This window comes from Panicum virgatum, chromosome 5N (genome assembly GCF_016808335.1).
Source record: "Panicum virgatum strain AP13 chromosome 5N, P.virgatum_v5, whole genome shotgun sequence".
NCBI lineage: Eukaryota > Viridiplantae > Streptophyta > Magnoliopsida > Poales > Poaceae > Panicum > Panicum virgatum.
Window position 1 is genome coordinate 43,882,651 of NC_053149.1, and position 18,518 is coordinate 43,901,168.

Here is an 18,518-nt window from a genome sequence, read left to right on the forward strand (position 1 = left end):
GATCTTCATTTCTTGTTACATAATTTTTTTTCTGATTCATTCATGGGCAATGCAGCTTGGGGTCAAGAGAAGGATAGGATGGGGAATAAGAAGCTAATCTACGTTTACCTACTTTTTCTAATGCTGCTGCTTGATTTGTACAGGGATTCCGAGAAGCAAGTCTTGGCAGAGAATGGATCATCGATGTTGTTCATGGTGCCTATATATGCCTCTGAATCTGTAAGTACAATCTCCACTTGTTCATATGCCTTTTTGAGGTGGTGAAATGCTATTAGTAAGTTATGAACACGTTTGAATCTGATCCCAAGCGTTTACATTTCATACCCAGAAATTGTTACATGTGCTAATTTTGAGTGCAGCTAGCTCAAGTACACTACGTAGCATCCTTGGGGAAATCAAACTTCGGTCTAGCAATGATTAAGCAACATAAATTTAATCAGGAAGCTGCAAGACCAGTGTGCATATAGGTAACACCTCTAGGTCTGGAGGAATACAGCTCTACATTTAGAAGTATACATACTCCCTCCATATACGATTTAGAAGTCGTTCTGGCCGCGTGCATGGTTTTGGCAAAAGATGTCGTTCTACAGATGCGGGTGAGATTTGGACACCTTTGCCCCTGCTGTCGTTCGGTGCTGGCCACCCATTGCACGCGTTGGTCATCAAAGAATTAATTACTGCAGCGCTTCATTTCACTCGCCATCCAACCATCGCGGACTCCTCGACTGAAGAGATCAAAAAAAAAGTGCTCCCCCGCGGGATCAAACCCACACCAAAGAGCCTCAGCGCCCGCCGCACCACGCCAGCCAGTCAACCATTCATTTCTTTCTCATATTGAATGTACTCCCTCCGTATACGATTTAGAAGTAGTTCTGGCCGCGTGCATGGTTTTGGCAAAAGATGTCGTTCTACAGATGCGGGTGAGATTTGGACGCCTTTGCCCCTGCTGTCGTTCGGTGATGGCCACCCATTGCACGCGTTGGTCATCAAAGAATTAATTACTGCAGCGCTTCATTTCACTCGCCATCCAACCATCGCGGACTCCTCGACTGAAGAGATCAAAAAAAAAGTGCTCCCCTGCGGGATCGAACCCACACCAGAGAGCCTCAGCGCCCGCCGCACCACGCCAGCCAGTCAACCATTCATTTCTTTCTCATATTGAATGTACTCCCTAAGCTATTTAATAAGGGTAGACAGGGAAAACTTACCCGCCATAATCACTCCTTGGTATGCACAACTGTGTCCTAAACATCTTCTATTTAGGATACGGAGGGAGTATACACCTAGATAGGTTCATGCACTTGAGAATTGATGTGCCTTCTGAACCATAATAGATAGATATAACTTTCAGCATATACTCTATGCTACAGAAAACGTGTAAGTAATCTATCATTTCAGCAAGAGGATCTATTTTACTTTTCATTTCACATGTTTGCATTTTTTTTCTATGTTGTACCTAACTGCTAGCTCAATGATTGAATAATTAAAATATTTTTACATGTTTGCAGTGCGAGACCCGACCGAATCAAAGCGCACTTGCTCAGTCTGAGCTCACCAAAATCAAAAGCGAGCTATGCTTCTTCCTAATGAGTTAGGTCATCAAGAAAACTAGCGAGTTTTATGATAGTAGCTGAACATCATTTATTTTAGGGAAATGCTCCCGTGCGTTCCCGGCCGATCGAGGAACTAGTGGCGCTGGTGAGCACAAGTGCACAACAAACGGACCGAATTGTCTCCATGGTGAGCATTCTAAAGCACGTAATGTCCACACATACTCAGGCACTAGCACACCATGGCCTAGGATTTGCTTCTCTCTCCTGCTCTTTTCTCTGCGGCTCGTACTAAATCCAAGCGGTCTGGACGTGCCCGATGAACTCCGACGGCGTGCGTCCACGACAGCGCACTACTACAAAATGTATAGTTGCTGGCGGTTCTAAAGACTTTTTAGTTGAGGTTTTCAAACCGCCATAACGCGAGTGACAGTAGAAATGGCGCTTAGTGCCGTCGGTTTCAAAACCGCCGTTGTTAATCATTATCACTGGCGGTTATTGTAAAGAACCTCCACTAAAAATAGTATCTGTACCCGAGGTTTTCAATATGAACCTCCATTACAAATGGTATCTATAATTGTGGTTTGCAACACGAACCTCCATTACAAATGGTGTCTATACTTGAGGTTTGCAACATGAACCTACAGTAAAAATAGTATTATGCTTGGCAACATTCTAGGCACTATTTCAATTAACTTGGCACACATACAACACAAACGCATGATCACAGTTCACATGCAGTATATATTAAGGCACAGTCACATAGATTTCAGAAAGTTATAGGAGTTCTATTTGCTCATTTAAGTTACAGCAAGTCTCTGCCCAAAATAAATGATAAAATAAAGAGTTTTTTGCTCCGGTGGTCTCTTCCATGAAGTTTGCACGAATCTTAAAGCAATTAACATTTAATTAATTTTTTTCGAGTGGGTTTAGTCTGGGCCCAGCCCTACCCATGCCCAATTGAGGCCCGGTCCAAGTCCAGTGGCCGCTACCCAGGTTTTAGATTAAACATTCGAGTCACTGAATCTTTTTCTAGCGTTTGGCGGCCGGCACCGGCGGCGGTGCGGCTCCCCCTCCTTTCCGATCCGTTTTCCGATCCGGCAACAGCGGCGGCGTGGCTCCATCTCTCAAGATCAAGGGCTGCTACCCACTTAGGAGTCGCTGCCTACAACGGAGAAGTCAGGTTCGGTTCTTCTCTCGCGGCCTTGCCATTCTTCTCACCGCCGGACTACGGCGGCGGCGGCGGCTCTCCCCGATCCGGTTACATCAGATGGTGGCGGCTGCCTGTCTGTTTCATCCATGCCCGTTTCCCTCTCCATCCCCCCTCACATTTTTCGCAGATATTCGAGTCAAGGCAGACGGAGCGGCGGCGGCTCCCTCTCGACATCAGGATTTCAGGTGGTTGCTGATAGGCCGTCCACCCGTGCTCTGGTAACCGAGGCCACTGCGGCACCCCCGAATCATTGGTATTGGCAGTGGCGGCGCACTTCCAGTAGGCTGAACGGATAGAGGGTGGACGACTTGAAGGCGACAGTGTTCCACGGCAGATGCGCGATTTGGGCAAGTGACATCAGGAAGTTGATTGGGGGAACTTTTGCAACATCAGAGGCACCAGCCAGCAATCATGAGTTCAAGTGAGTGTAATTTAGTTATATTCTGTCTCCGTGGACCATACATAATTCGAGGCAAATTGGCATAATGCTTGGAGAAATTTGGCTTTTTGTCAAACACGATTTATCAATGGCTAGTAATTGGTATATTTAACAACGATAAGTCAGTAGCTTTTATATCAAGATGATTTACTTACAAATTTCCCTGTCATGAGCTATTTTATATACATTGTTATTCAAAGAACTGGCCAAAACACCTCATCAGAGTTTACCCTTACTTGTTTGCTCATATTATATTTAGGATATTTGAACAATGTGCAAGCTACTGAAGGAGATGTTCAAGAACATCGACAAAGATAACAGTGGGACCATCACGCTTGATAAGCTCAAAAACGGGTTGGCGAAGCATGGAACCGAGCTGTCAGACGGTGAAATTCAGCAGCTGATGGAAGCAGTGAGTTTTCACTTTTCAGTATTCAATTAAAAATACTTATAATGTTTCTATTCAGAGTCAGAAGGTGGTATGAAAATCCCCCTTTTGAAACCTTTTATATTATTCCAGGCTGATGCTGATGGCAACGGTTTAATTGACTACGACGAGTTCGTCACTGCAACAGTGCACATGAACAAACTGGGCAGAGAGGAACACCTTTACACAACATTCCAGTATTTCGACAAGGACAACAGTGGGTAAGTTGAATGTTAAAACGACACAACTAACATACTTGAATTCTGGAGTCTGGACTACAGAAACGTTAAAACACATTTGCTTTTTTTTATCTCACATGTACATTACAAGAGAGGAACTTGAGCAAGCCTTGAAGGAGCAAGGGTTGTATGATGCCGATAAAATCAAAGAGGCCATCTCAGATGCCGACTCTGACAATGTAAGGAACAAATACTATGAAATTTAATGTTTCCTTGTATTGATTGCATATGTTTGTATTTTCTTAAATCAAGAGACTGAAATTTACTTTTGCACATGTAGGATGGAAGGATAGATTATTATTCAGAGTTTGTGGCGATGATGAGGAAAGGGACAGCTGGTGCTGAGCCACTGAACAACAAGAAGAGGCGAGACGTAGTCCTATAGTGAAGCAGGAAGTGTGTCGTGTGTATAGCAGCTCAAACAAGCAAATTTGCACGCAAATGCAATCGAGTTACTTTTTTATTCAGTTCATGCATGGTTGTGTCCATTGTGCTATTGAGCGTGCATGCGTGCTTTCAGCTCCAGAAGTCTTGAACCGAACATATTTTGATGTAGTGCTGCTAGACGCAGAAGAAATTTTGATGTAGTGCTGCTAGATGTAATCACTATTTATTTATGTAATATCAATCTTGTAAGAATGTGAGTTCCTGCAATCCTTTGAAAAAAAGGTAATAATGTTTATTTTATAATTCATACACTGAAGTCAATGCAACCACATGTAGTATCAATTGAGAGTTCTTGCCTTCTAACTTTCAGATTAGTGCCTACTAGGTCGTAATGCATGATAATGGCTATAGTCATCGTTAAATCATATTTTACTATTCTAATGCAAGCTCAGATATTGTCAAATCTATATCACTACATTGCCCAGGCAGTTTCTAAAAGGGAAACAGTCATACACCTGAACAAAGTAGTTGTCAGACCCCTGTGGTTATCTCTGGAACTAAATATTCCCTTTACTCGTTTGGCCTTTTATATGAGATCCATCTGATCGTTTCCTCTGATAGGTCCAGATGCTGCAGAACACTAACAGGCAAGAGCAGCAGCAGCTTGTGCACTGCATTCATTTAATTGCTTCCTTAGCTATTGTATTGGGAGGAATGTAATTGAGTGACTGAAAGTAAGCACTGCCTGTATATATATTTATTGTTTTGTCTCCCATGTGAAGGCACTTGTTTGGTGATTCGGTGAAAACTTGTCACTTAAAGAGTTGAAGCAGCTTGAGAGCAGCCTGGAGAAAGGCATTTCAAAGATCAGGGCAAGGAAGGTAAGAATGTACTAAGTTATCCAATCGACCATGCATCTTCACACAAACTAATCATAAACAAAGCTGGGTACGGTGTTCAATTCTTCATATAGTACTTGTTTTTTTCCAGATGGTTTTGTTTAAATAATTCTTTAAAAATCTGATGTAACTGTGACCGCTATGTTATCGTCGATTCTGATCGCCAAATTCTTGTTTCAAAGTGAGCTGCTGTCTGCAGAGATCAATTACATGGTCAAAAGGGTAATACATACATGTCAGCTATATACCCTTGCCACTTCATTCATTTTGGCTAATCCTGTTTGGATTCATTTCTTTGCATCAAATATTGCTGAAACTGCAGGAGACTGAGCTCCAGAATGACCACATGAACCTCAGGACTAAGGTATGCTTACCTGTTAGAAATCAGAAACAAGCTTTTGTTGCATATATAATATAGCTACCTAGCCTTGAAAAGTAAATAAAAAATCTTTATACAATATTAATCTTGAAATCATGCTTTTCACTTGTGCCGATCACTCTGTCCATCATCTCTGTCTGATCAGATTGAGGAGGGAGATCAGCAGCTGCAGCAGGTGACCGTGGCCCGGTCTGCTGCCATGGCCGCGCAAGTGCGGAGCTGAACCCATTCTTGGAGATGGACACCAAGTGCTTCTTCCCCACCGGCCCTTCGCGGGGCTGGACATGAGGTGCTTCTTTCCAGGAGGCATGCAGATGTTGGAGGCACACCGCCAGAAACTCACCACCGAGCTCAACCTCGGCTACCAGCCACCGAGCGGCGACGGCATCAATAATCCTCATCAGTTCTAAGCTGCATGAGGAGCTATTCAGGCGAACTGTCGCTGATAATGGAAGCTGGCAGTTCGTATTGTAGTGTTAAACAATTCAACCAGATCAGTATTGTAGAATATTTTGTAAATATCCCTGTACATGCCACATATTAGTCTTATCAGACTGAATAAGGCTAACGACAAAAATAAAATGTGTTAAGCTCGCCACAGTCCAGGCTGGTGCATTCGTTCTTGTAGTTTGCTTATGACCTCTACCTGCAAACACTGGACCATGTTAACATTATCATACATAATGTTAAGTGTGAACAGAAAACTTAATAATATGTAACCTATAATGGAGTTAGTTTCTCCACCACAAAATAATAACATGCATAGATATATTGGACCATGTTTCAGCAGTCTACGGCAGCACATTTTCTCTACGCACTGCTATATTGGAAATTATATAAAATAATTAACACTCCTGAATATGTATGAGAGACAGATATATTGGACCATGTTTCAGCAGCCTAGGAAGTCTAGTGCCACAAGACTGAAGATTCAGTCCAATATGGTCCAGAGGGTGAAATGGGCAAGGAGTAAAAATTTACACAAACTATTTTTATTTCTTACTAGGAGTGTCTAAATTGAACCAGGATATCATGCCTGTTCTCTTATTATCAGTAAATAGTCAGCTATCAAAGGTAGTTAAGAAGAAAAATCCACACCGTATGTAGCACCATGCCGTTATATATACAGTAGTAAGTAGTGACCTCAACTTGTATGTCCTGGGCGTCGACTTCGCGAAGCCCCAAGGGGTGACCACGAGCCGCTGGGACGCGCGTAGCCTCAACGACGAGCAGATCACCTATGCCTGCCTCGACGCCTTCGTCTCTTCCGAGGTCGCCCGCAAGCTGCAACGCCAGGAGCAGATCTTCAGGTTCGTCTCGTGAAGCTGCTCAGCTCGAGGGCGGCTACCGACCGATCGATCTGCGCGGTGTCCGCGATGGAGGAGCCGCCGCCGCCGCCGCACCCCGATGAAAAAGGATCGACGCGCACCCGATGAAAACAGATCGACGCGTGAGGTTGCCGCCGCCGGCTGTCCGACCTCACTCGGCGCGAGAAAAATGTCCAGCAAACGCAGCGGATTGAGAGGGGGGGGGGGGGGAGGGAGGGGCACGGCGCGATGGAGAGAGGTCGCCGCCGCACCTGAGTTTTGCTCCGGTGGTCGCCAGCGCTGTACTGATTGAACATGGAAGGGAAGAGGTAGGCGCGGGGACCTGTTGGAGGGCAACTTGGGTTTTTGGACTTGGACCGGGCCTCAATTGGGCACGGGTAGGGCCAGCCCAGACTATACCCACTCAAAAAAATAATTAAATATTAATTGCTTTAAGATTCGTGCAAACTTCATGAAAGAGACCACTGAAGCAAAAAAAAAACTCTTTCCCATTACCCTCACGTTGTAAAAATCTTTCTCGAGTATCGTACATGCATGCATGCTTTTCCATTCTCATTTCTCAACCTGGGAACTTGGCGACCGTGATGCGAGTTATCTTTCCTTCTTAAACAAAATGAGTTTCTAGGGCATGGTCTAAGCAATACATAGGCACAAACATTTCGTATTTTAATATGCCTAGTCATGAGCTGTTCCTATCACTAAATTTGAAGTTGGGCACACATTAACCGCACGTTTTTCACAGCGGGCACGCGTGTGGACTGCCCGGGAGTGCGCCTGTACACGTTTTTCACAGTGTCCCCGTCCCCGTAGGAGGTCGTCAGTCGCGTCGTTCTCCGCGCGTCTATCAATGAGTGCCGTCACGCCTAGAGGTGGTAATAGACCATGTTTCTAATGCTCTTTTCACAATTCAATTTGACTCTTAATATTTTAAAATTATATAATATTATAGTCCAGCTTTTCCAAAACTCGGCTCTTAGATTATCTAAGTTAAAAATTAAGCCTCTTTACCTTGGAACAGTGCGAGCCACCCATGATTTGGTTCAACTCTCGAGGCCGAGTCCCATCCTCCGAGGTCTAACTGGTCTCAGTTAGACGGAGAAATCTATTTTGTCGAGCGGTTCCTAATGTGACATATAAGGTCACATAGTTTTACGGTATAATTACCAAGATTGAGAACTAATAACTTCGGATAAATTTTCTCATCCTAAGAAACTTTCTCCTTTTCTCCTCCGTATTCAGCAAAATTGATGATATAGTATAGAATTTAATGTTACTAAACTCTCCTTGAAACTCACATTGGCCTAAGCGATTCCGGCCAACCTCGAATTCTGTTTCAAGCATATGTTCGCATATAAATAAAAACAAACTAATTATTTAAATAAAATTCTAATTACATATTTATATTCCTCAGAGTGAGATCTTCAAAACTTTAATCACAATTAACTACGTTTAGATGGTGTTTTTTATTCCTATATATCTCATTATTGAAACATTTTATTTTGTTATTAGAACATTTTTTTATTAGAAACAAATTTTTGGACTGTTGGTATTTGTTTTCAGAATTATACTTTGTTCTTGGAACACTTTATTTTGTTTTCAAATATTTTATTTAGTTTTGTATTTAGATAGATATATATATATAGGACTACTTTTCACTCAACACGTGAACTTTTCACTCCTTTGTTTGTTTGGATTTACTGTACAGTAACGTTTCTCTCCTTGGACACGTGGGCCAATGCAGCACCGGGGTCAAGCTGCCTTCTGTTCTGTGATAGCAACGCAGCCGATCGCTGCAGGCGTCGTCGGAAGCTTCGTTTCACTCATCACTCGCACTCGCAGGCTCGCACCACCACACCACACGCTAGCTTTTGCGCTCTATATATAGCTGAACACTCGGTGCTTCTTCCATCAAATTAGGGAGCCTTGAGATCCTCGATCGATTCGATCATCTGGACCTTCACCTCCATCTGCTGTGGATCCACTGACGACTCTGCTCTGACAGATTCAATTCAGCCCATCCTCTCCAGCCTCCACTGTCCATCATCGCTCCACCCAGCGGATCAGCAATGGAGGACAAGAACGCTCGCACCGCGGTGCTGCCGGTGAGCACGCTCACCGAGCCGCTCCTACCGGGAAAAGGCGCGTCCTTCTCCCGGACGTGCCTGAACCTCACCAACGCCGTGTCCGGGATCGGCGTCCTCTCCATGCCGTACGCGGTGGCGCAGGGCGGGTGGCTCAGCCTCGCGCTCTTCGCCCTCGTCGGCGCCCTCTGCTACTACACCGGCACGCTCATCGAGCGCTGCATGCGCGCCGACCCCGCCGCCGCCGTCGCCAGCTACCCCGACATCGGCGCCTTCGCCTTCGGGTCCGCCGGCCGGAGGGCCGTCGCCGCCTTCATGTACGTCGAGCTCTACCTCCTCGCCATCAGCTTCCTCGTCCTCGAGGGCGACAACCTCGACAAGCTCCTCCCCGGCGTCACCGTTGACCTGCTCGGCTACCGGCTGCAGGGGAAGCAGCTGTTCATCGCGCTCGCCGCCGCCGCCGTGCTGCCCACCACGTGGCTCAAGAACCTAGGCGTGCTCGCCTACGTGTCGGCGGTCGGGCTCGTCGTGTCGGCGGTCCTCACAGTGTCCCTGGTCTGGGCCGGCGTCGCCGGGACCGGGTTCCACCGGAACAGCACCAGCGTCCTCAACCTGAGCGGCCTGCCGACCTCGCTGGGCCTCTACTTCGTCTGCTTCACCGGCCACGCCGTCTTCCCGACGATCTACTCCTCCATGAGGAACAACAAGCACTTCTCCAAGGTGCTGCTCATCTCCTCCGTTCTCTGCAGCGTCAACTACGGGCTCACGGCGGTGCTGGGCTACATGATCTACGGCGACGGCGTGCAGTCGCAGGTCACGCTGAACCTGCCCTCGGGAAAGCTCAACACCAAGGTCGCCATCCTGATGACGCTGATCAACCCGCTGGCCAAGTACGCGCTGCTCGCCGCACCGATAACGGCGGCGATCGAGGAGAAGTTCTCGCTGCCGGCCGGCGGCGGGCCGGCAAGGGTGGCCATCAGCACCGTGGTGGTTGTCAGCACGGCGGCGGTGGCCTCGACAGTGCCGTTCTTCGGCTACCTCATGTCGTTCATCGGGTCGTTCCTCAGCGTCATGGCCACAGTCATATTCCCCTGCCTCTGCTTCCTCAAGATCTACAAGGCCGAGGGGATTCGCCGCATCGAGATCGCGGCGATCACTGGCATCCTGATCATCGGAGTGTTCGTAGCCATCACCGGCACCTACACTTATGTGCGGCAAATTTTAGGCACTTTCTAAGATGAGTTCCCGTTGTACTGACAAAACAGAGTGTGCTGTCTTGAAATCTAGTAACCTTTTTGACAACTAGGACAACAGCGCGCTCCGCCGCACCCAGTTCGAATTGCGGAATCCATGGGTTGCAAGCTGCAGAGGCGAGCACGAAGCACGGGAGAGGACGCACAACCGACGGTTTTGGCCCGCGCGGCCACACCCATGGCCGACGCACGCGGCGGCGCGGCCGGCAGGGAGGAGCCGAGCTGCGCTGGCCGAGGGCCGGCGGCCCTCGTCCTCCCCACCGGCGGCCCTCCCCGGTGGCCAAGCTCCCGCGCCCTCCCTCTCCTCGGTGGCCGCGCTGGGAGCTCCGAGCTCGGCGGCGGCGGAGGCTCCGAGCTCGGCGGCGGGCCTCCCTCCCCGCCCATGGCGACGGCGAGCTCCCTCCCCAAATTTAATCACTCGTATTATTCAAAACAAATAGTGCAAACATATTTTTGAAGAACTTTTATTAATAAAACAAGCTACCATAAAAAAAGTGTTTTGTTGCACAAATTTTTAAATAAGACGAGTAATCAAACTCGTAGGCAAAGAAGTTAAACAAATTATAATTTGAAACAGGGAGTAGTATACTGTGCCGTTCAGGTTATGCTCATAACGGGCTCGTCTTTGGCTGCCCAAGCAACGTATAACCGTAAAACTCTACCCAAGGAAACATATGATGCATGTACTCAACTACGCACTGGCTCCGTACATAGGCTATCCTTCATAAACATATTTTGCAGAATAAGCTTGTAGCGGCCTCTCATTTCTTGGCATAGGTGGACAAGGATTTTTTTTATCCGGGCACATGGGTGGCGGTCTAGTCTTAGGATTGACAGTCATTAGTATGGAAGGATCTTTATCAAACTCTTTTTAGGTTGTGTGTCGTTTAGGCAAAGGTCGGGAAAATTTCAAGACGATGTATCACCTTGATGTATTGTGCTTGAAATCAATAAAATTTCCCTTTTCAAAAAAAAATGTACACGCTCTCCTGACTCGTTTCATCAGAGGGAAAATGTCCACAAAGATGCAAAATGATTCCCAAAGCGAGTGTGGGAGGGGTGATTGGGCAACTCTGGAGAAGAAAAAACGGGAGCAGTAAAGCTTATAATCTCCAATATGACTGATTGATACCAGTTCAACTGAAGAGGTAGGTGCCCGCTTTCCTATTATGGCAGATTCTTCTCACTGCTGCTATTATGGAGAAGTTTTACCACTAGAGAACAACTCAAAACTACTAGTATGTTTTTCATGCTCCAAGTATTATGTTCAAATTTTTTTGACTCTAATAGTAACCACTATCAGAATCCCGAATTGCCTAAACCGTCAAGAAATATACTAAAACCGCCAAAGAAATAATTCTTGGTGGCCGACCGCCAAGCAAAATGCACCAAGAGTAGAGAGCCAAGAAAACTCAATTTTCTTAGCAGCCAGTTGTCAAGAATCACTTTCTTGGTAATTCTACTGCACCACTGAGTTAATGAATGGGGTTATCTTGGCAGCCCTCAACTGCCAAGATAAATAGTTGTTTCCTTGATAACCCTTTTCTCGGCTGCTAACCGCTAAGAAAATATGTGTACCACCAACCAAAAAAACATCAACTGATTCTAAATTATACTCACAAACAGTTAATTAATAATCATGCATTTTGCCACTCATCTTAGCACATACATCAAAAGCAACATCTCATTTTCATAAGCAATAAAACAGCTTGTCTCCAAAATCATTGCAAATTCATTTACCCTACAATATGATCCTCGAGTAAACTCATGCGTCTAAATACACAAGTCACTATCAGTTACCAAAATTATCTACAGACTTAGAATTACCCTTATCTCACTACAGACCACACATCGAACTTTCTTGTCCAAGTCGTCAAAATGAATCCTGCAAAAAGATAGCTTCATTGCTCAGTTCTACTCAACATAAACACAACACTTCTGAAGACATATCAAAGTAGCCATATCAGACATCAGACCTGCTAGACTTGCATGTTCTTCAGAAAATATGGTTAAGCTAGTGGATGAGTACAACCAATATTCAACTGCTAAAATGCAAATACTTTATGATTAAGGTTTTTCTAAAAAAAATACTCAAAGTTTTTACCTGTAGTTCCAATTGTTCAACATTTGTGAAACTTTTACCTATTGTTTCCTACAAATTTTAGATGTTTCATTTAAATGATTGATTAGCTACATCTGGATCTGAATTGGGGGTTGTGTTATTAACCTTTGAGGCTTGAGCGAGATCCATGGATATTTGATGTAGTCACGCTTGTTGGGCTCGGCCCAACAACCACACGGTTGTTTAACTCGGCGGATGCGGCGGTGCGGCCCCGCACGGCTCGCAGATCAGCACGCCGTACCAACACGTACGGGCATCGATAGGATAAACTAAATTTTGATCCTCTATTTAGAGATCGGAGAACACTACTATTGGATGGCATTTTGCATGGTGTCTGGCAAATTAAACTTCCGCCATCCATTACGACTTTCTATTCTAAGTTAGCAAAAATTCTCAAAAGAAAAAGAAACACCTGCTAGCAAAGTGTTCTGGATTACAATTGTACACATGTGAAGGGATAAAACGTGGTGAAGCTAAATTAAAATCTACAACCGATGGTACCCACCTCCGCTTATTAAACGGGATTACGATGATTTTACACATGCGCGCGCGTTAGTGGTTAATCGGCGGCCCTGCGTGCAAAATCTGCAGGGAGCAACCTCCGAGAGCCGGACTCTCCTCTTCAATCTGTTGCTGCGTTCTTCTAGATTCGAAGCAAAAATTCTATCTGCCCTATGGAACCCGATCTTGCCGTCACCAGCAAGGGGTGCACGCCGGCAACAATGGCATGGCAGGGGAGCCCTCTCGACGAGCCCCTCCTCGCTCCGGGCAAGGACGGCGGCGAGGATGCCGCGAGCATGGAGGCGCAGCACCTCCGCCGTCGCGACAAGGGCGCCTCCTTCTCCCGGAGCTGCCTCAACCTCAGCAACGTGATCTCAGGTACGCGCGACGCGCCCACCGATCCACGTTCTTGAGTCGCTCATGAATCGCAAAGCAGATTGATTTTTTTTCCTTCCCCAACGGGATTCCTTCCAGGCGTCGGGGTTCTGTCGGTGCCCTACGCGCTGGCGCAGGGCGGCTGGCTCAGCCTGGCGCTCTTCGCCCTCGTCGGCGCCGTCTGCTACTACACCGGCGAGCTCGTCGCCCGCTGCATGCGCGCCGACGGCGACGCCGTCCGGAGCTACCCGGACATCGGCCAGCTCGCGTTCGGCCGCCCCGGCCGGAAGGCCATCGGCGCCGTCATGTACGCCGAGCTCTACCTCGTCGCCATCAGCTTCCTCATCCTCGAGGGCGACAACCTCGACAAGCTGCTCCCCGGCACGAGCCTCGGGCTCCCCGGCGGCTACCTCCTGCGAGGGAAGCAGCTCTTCACGCTCGTCGCCGCCGTCGCCATACTCCCGACGACGTGGCTCAGGGACCTCAGCGTGCTCGCCTACGTGTCGGCGGTCGGGCTCGTCGCGTCGGCGGCCCTGACGGCGTCCCTGGTCTGGGCCGGCGTGGCCGAGCACGGCTTCCACGCCAGGGGTGGCAACGTCGTCTTCAGCCTCGCCGGGCTGCCCACGTCGCTCAGCTTGTACTTCGTCTGCTTCTCCGGCCACGGCGTCTTCCCGACGGTGTACACCTCGATGAGGAACAAGAAAGACTTCACCAAGGTTCAAATTCCACTTTTAAATTTTGCTCGAAACAGTTGAATTACTCTAGCTAAAATTCAGTAAGAGTTCGACTCTCGATTGATCGCCATTGATCCTCGTGCGCAGGTCCTGCTGGCCTCCTCGCTGCTCTGCAGCCTCAACTACGCGCTGACGGCGGTTCTAGGGTACTTGATCTACGGGGACGACGTCAAGTCACTGGTGACACTGAACCTCCCCTCGGGGAAGGTGTACACGAGGGTCGCGATCCTGACGACCCTGATCACCCCGCTCGCCAAGTACGCGCTCGTCATCCAGCCGATCACGGCGGGGATAGAGGAGAAGCTGTCGCTCACCGGTCAGGGCGGCCTCCCCAGGGCGGCCATCAGCACCGCCGTCCTCGTCAGCACGGTGGTGGCGGCGTGCACGATGCCCTTCTTCGGCTACCTCATGTCCTTCATCGGGTCCTCGCTCAACGTCACGGTGGCCGTCCTGTTCCCGTGCCTGAGCTACCTCAGGATCTACATGCCCAGAGGAGGCGTCCGCCGCGCCGAGGTCGCGGCGATCGTCGGCATACTGGTGGTCGGAGTTGTCGTCGCCGTCGTGGGGACTTGCACCTCCCTGCACCAGATTGCGGGCACATTTTGATAGCAGATAGGTGCACATTTTTGGTAGCAAGCAAGTGCACAATGGTTCTTTGATTTGTTTTTTGGGTTGGGGAAATGAGAGATTTGTAATGCGGTTTTGAGGATTAACATGTTAATATGCGGCTATCTTGACTTGCTTTCTGCAATGGCCTTAGTTGACCATTGCAATCAGAGTACCAATGTTGACTTCTGGCGTGACCGGCTGTGCATGCATTTTTCAGGATGCAGAAACCAAGAAACTGGGACATGTTTCGTGTGAAAGTATAGCCTCAAGGTCATCTGTTTGTGACAGTAATGCGGATCTGAATACCGAGATTGACCAAATAAACCGAGCCAATCTTTGATGAGCTGCATCAAGCCATCAACATCTTCAGTAAATGAATGCTATACTATGTCGAGATGTTCAGCTCAACGTTGGCCATACTCGGCATTTTACTTAGTTAACTTCTTTTTTGTTGCTGGTGTGACCTGCAATACAGTCAGCATGGGCCCATATGAAGTTTGCTGAAAAACATTCAAATGTAGGTGAAATAAATAAATTTGAAGCAAATTTAGAACCTTGAATTGTAAATTCAAAATTTTCTCTATAAATGCACCAAATAAAAATATTCTGATGTAGAGAATGCAATGAGGAGCATAAAGTGAATTATTGGTAATTTTTACAGGTAGGGTTGCCCTAAAAGTTCAAATTATTTAAAAAGTATCCATTTTCAAAATTCAATTCTGGGAGTTTAAAGAACTTTAAAACTACCATTTCATTCAAGCTGGGTTCTCAACTCTTTTTTTTTTACGTTACCATCAAATTTTGCGATTTTTAGACACTGTTTGCTATTGGTTTCGCAATTTTGAAGTTCGGCTTCTATCTGAAATCCGAAAATTTCTGAAAAAAAGAAGGTCACCTCAGCCTTGGTGGGCTGTGCGAGTGCCCCTTGCTGCCTATTTCCGTGCAGGTGTGAGCTGAATTCGGCCCATATACTGCACGAAGCAGTTTTGTCCATGATTTAACAAAAGCCTGAAATTTGTCTATTTTGTATGATTTTTTTGTAACTTAAAAAATAGTGATTAAAATTTTATTGCACTCCTGATAATTTCAACTTTCAAAGAAAATACCAAAATCCTTAAAATATGCTCCATGTTTGCTAAAAAATTTTAGGTGATTTGTTTGACCATGTTACTATGATTCACAAATTCCCAATAATTCAAGATAATGTCCCCAACTTATGGTTAGTACTTTTGTGTATCTCTTTTTAATAAAACTTTCGATCTTGAGTTGAATCTTTGATGGTGGCTTCTCTTGATTAAATTTGATGGAATTAGTCTCTATAATTTAGGTTTATGTTGTAGAACTTGATATCAAGTCAATACATGCAAGTTTTACCAAAACACTTTTGGTTCCATGTTTAAATGCATAAAGTTCAAATTCAATTTCCAATTCATTACAAAACTACGAATATAATTCATGTCAACATATCTACGTTCATCCCTCACCATATTTGGGGTGCATACAAGTTCGAAAACGTTATGAGATATTCAAATCTCATAGTTTGACTTGAGTTATAAGAAACAAAGTGAGAGATGTATCCATTTGTGAACAATGTATGTTCCGACTTTATTAAAATAATTTATTTTTTATGAAAATCTTATGCACTAAAAATATGTTGCCATGCCAGTTTGCAGAATTTTCTAACAAACTTTAGATATTATTACACTTATTCTATGGCAATTTGGAGATACAAGTTTGAATTGTCACTAGAAGATAAATGAAGTTGTCATCTATCTCTAGGACATGGACTAGAATAGACATATGATTCTAATTTTATTTTTCAACTTTCTAGATCTTATCAGATGTACGCGTAGTTCAACATGGAATGATTATTGATAAGCATGTGGAAATTCATTTAATAGATAAATAATACAAAATATATTAAACATTTATTGAAATTTCTAAATGATAACTTAGATATTGTCTATTACATGTAAAAAATTAGTATACATAAGATAATAATTTTGCAAGTTACTTTACAAGGGTGACCTAACCTATTGTGTGTCTTTCCATGCCTTCGGTGCCCAAAACAACAACACTGGCGACGGCTTCATTGCTAACGACGTAGCCGGAGGAGTCTCGGTAGGTATACCCACTATGGAGGGACATCACTTAGTGTTTGCAAGTGCCTACAGTGTCCTTGTGAGTTTTGCATTATACGTGTGAGTTGAATGGTTTGGTGTTCATCAATCCTCTTTATGGTTTTTTTTGCGAAGCGGTAGATTATATTAATTTGGAGCACAGTGCATCCCTAGTTTTACAGAAAGGACCTTGATGAAACAGGAAAATAGATCAAAGCATCACAAACGGGTCCTCAGCTTCGTCTTCCTCTCCGATGGCCGACATTGACGGGAAGCGCCGGAACCGAAGTCAAACCCTCTCTCAAGCTGGACAAGAGACTTCCAACCTTGGACATACCACAAGAGCCAACGCCGCCGGCCTCCTGTCGTGACACATCTGATTCCTCTCATATCACATCGGCCATCTCTTGCCATGCTAGAGGGAAGAACAAATCCACAGTTGGTAGCCATGGAAATCATCACTAGCAACCCAGAAAGTGGATCCGCAATCGCTGGCCGAAGTCCAGGCAATCCGGAAGCAAAACCCACCAAAGGGGATAACCAAATCTCCACCCCATTCGCAAATAGGGAGAGAAGTACTGACCTCGCCCGTGGCCCGTTGGAGAAGACGCCGGTAGCAGTGTCTTCATCAGAGAACCCGCCGAGGAGGAACAAAAGCCTCGTGCGACCACCACGGGGGATGGCTCCGACACTGCCGCCACCACAGGAGAATGCTAGGAGGAAGCATACCTCCGCCGCAGCCCTTGCGTAGAAGTGACATCATCGTCACCGACACCAATAGCAAAGGCCCCTTGGAGGAGCAAGAACATCAACGCGACCATAGGAACACCCAGCGACCTTATTTGTTCCACCACTTCCTATCATCGACGATGAGGAAAACGGAGACCTAGATACTAAACTACCAAGTCTATTCACATTCGCATGATGATTCGCCATTCCTCTTCCATCTCCGGCACCATACATGTCGCCAGAGATGGAAGGGACGGTCTTATCTCCACCGGCAACCCGATTCGCCTCCTTTTCAACCTTGTGTCCTGTAGTGAGGGGATAAGGATAGAAGGAGCGAGAGACTTCTCCCCCTTTATGGGTTTCCTGTTCATCGATTTGGATTAGCTAGTGAAGCGACTTGCGAAAAGTTCTAGTGACGACGAGGAAATTGTGGATTGCCATGCATGAACTGATGCATTAAACGGATCAACCACACATCTCCAATGGGTCATTGATGAGCTTTTTCAAAATAGAAAAGAACTCATCGATTCGGAATTTAACCAAGAGCTTTATTGAGTGTGCTTTTTCAGTGTGGGAGGTGGAGAAGAACAGGGTTGTCGCGACGATGGAGACCAAAAGAAGCACATCAAAAAGGACTCACATGTAATTTTGTCTATCTTCATAGGTGCCCTTGTGGAGGTTAGATGTGAAATCATGTTTATCTATACCTATTTCTAAAGCGAGTAAGGTTTCCACCGAAATTTTTTATTTGGTCTGTCTTATGTCATTGACATGTGGACCTTAGTCTATCTCGTATACAAGTCGGACAAATTCTCCGTCCACAACTCGATCATGTAGATCTGAACAAATTAACGCACGGGCAACTATACGTACCGATACTTATACCAGCTTTGTCTGTAGCAACGCACGGGCATAATAGCATAGTCTTTATTAATAAATCCACCCATCATGTGATTCATTTCTTTTTTTCATCAGGTGATTAAGATTTTTTATTTTATATAATTAAGATACAATGTGCAATCAAGATGATATAGTTCTAGTGTTGCAGCGTTTAACACCTCGCCTTCAATTCGGCCGTTTGCCAAGTCCTGTATTTTATATTTGATCACATCTCGCGACGCTTCTTTTTTGTC

General features: G+C 45.9%; 2 protein-coding genes, 1 long non-coding RNA gene and 1 pseudogene across 3 annotated transcripts; 3 read left to right on the top strand and 1 right to left on the bottom strand.

Moving 5' to 3' along the window:
- The first annotated feature begins 5,245 nt into the window (after nt 1–5,245).
- Nucleotides 5,246–6,131, top strand: LOC120676137 (annotated as a pseudogene).
- LOC120676138 lies at nt 5,502–7,144 on the bottom strand. Its single transcript, XR_005675691.1, has 2 exons — nt 6,683–7,144; nt 5,502–6,179 (listed from the first exon to the last, which is right to left on the bottom strand). It is a non-coding gene; the product is annotated as an uncharacterized LOC120676138 (long non-coding RNA).
- Nucleotides 7,145–8,784: 1,640 nt separating this feature from the next.
- LOC120672257 (amino acid transporter AVT1J-like) lies at nt 8,785–10,244 on the top strand. The gene has a single exon (XM_039952574.1). The coding sequence runs from the start codon at nt 8,928–8,930 to the stop codon at nt 10,176–10,178; it is 1,251 nt and encodes a 416-aa protein (XP_039808508.1). The 5' UTR covers nt 8,785–8,927; the 3' UTR covers nt 10,179–10,244.
- Nucleotides 10,245–13,039: 2,795 nt separating this feature from the next.
- Nucleotides 13,040–14,533, top strand: LOC120673167 (amino acid transporter AVT1I-like). The gene is made up of 3 exons (XM_039953891.1): nt 13,040–13,196; nt 13,293–13,909; nt 14,015–14,533. The coding sequence occupies exons 1-3, from the start codon at nt 13,040–13,042 to the stop codon at nt 14,531–14,533; spliced, it is 1,293 nt and encodes a 430-aa protein (XP_039809825.1).
- The last annotated feature ends 3,985 nt before the right edge of the window (nt 14,534–18,518 follow it).

Excerpts from the sequence above, each read along its gene's own strand:
- LOC120672257 (XM_039952574.1), top strand. The coding sequence starts at position 8,928 with ATGGAGGACAAGAACGCTCGCACCGCGGTGCTGCCGGTGAGCACGCTC.
- LOC120673167 (XM_039953891.1), top strand. The coding sequence starts at position 13,040 with ATGGCATGGCAGGGGAGCCCTCTCGACGAGCCCCTCCTCGCTCCGGGC. Across the intron at positions 13,197-13,292 it reads CCTCAGCAACGTGATCTCAG|GCGTCGGGGTTCTGTCGGTG; the intron begins GTACGCGCGACG and ends GATTCCTTCCAG. Across the intron at positions 13,910-14,014 it reads ACAAGAAAGACTTCACCAAG|GTCCTGCTGGCCTCCTCGCT; the intron begins GTTCAAATTCCA and ends CCTCGTGCGCAG.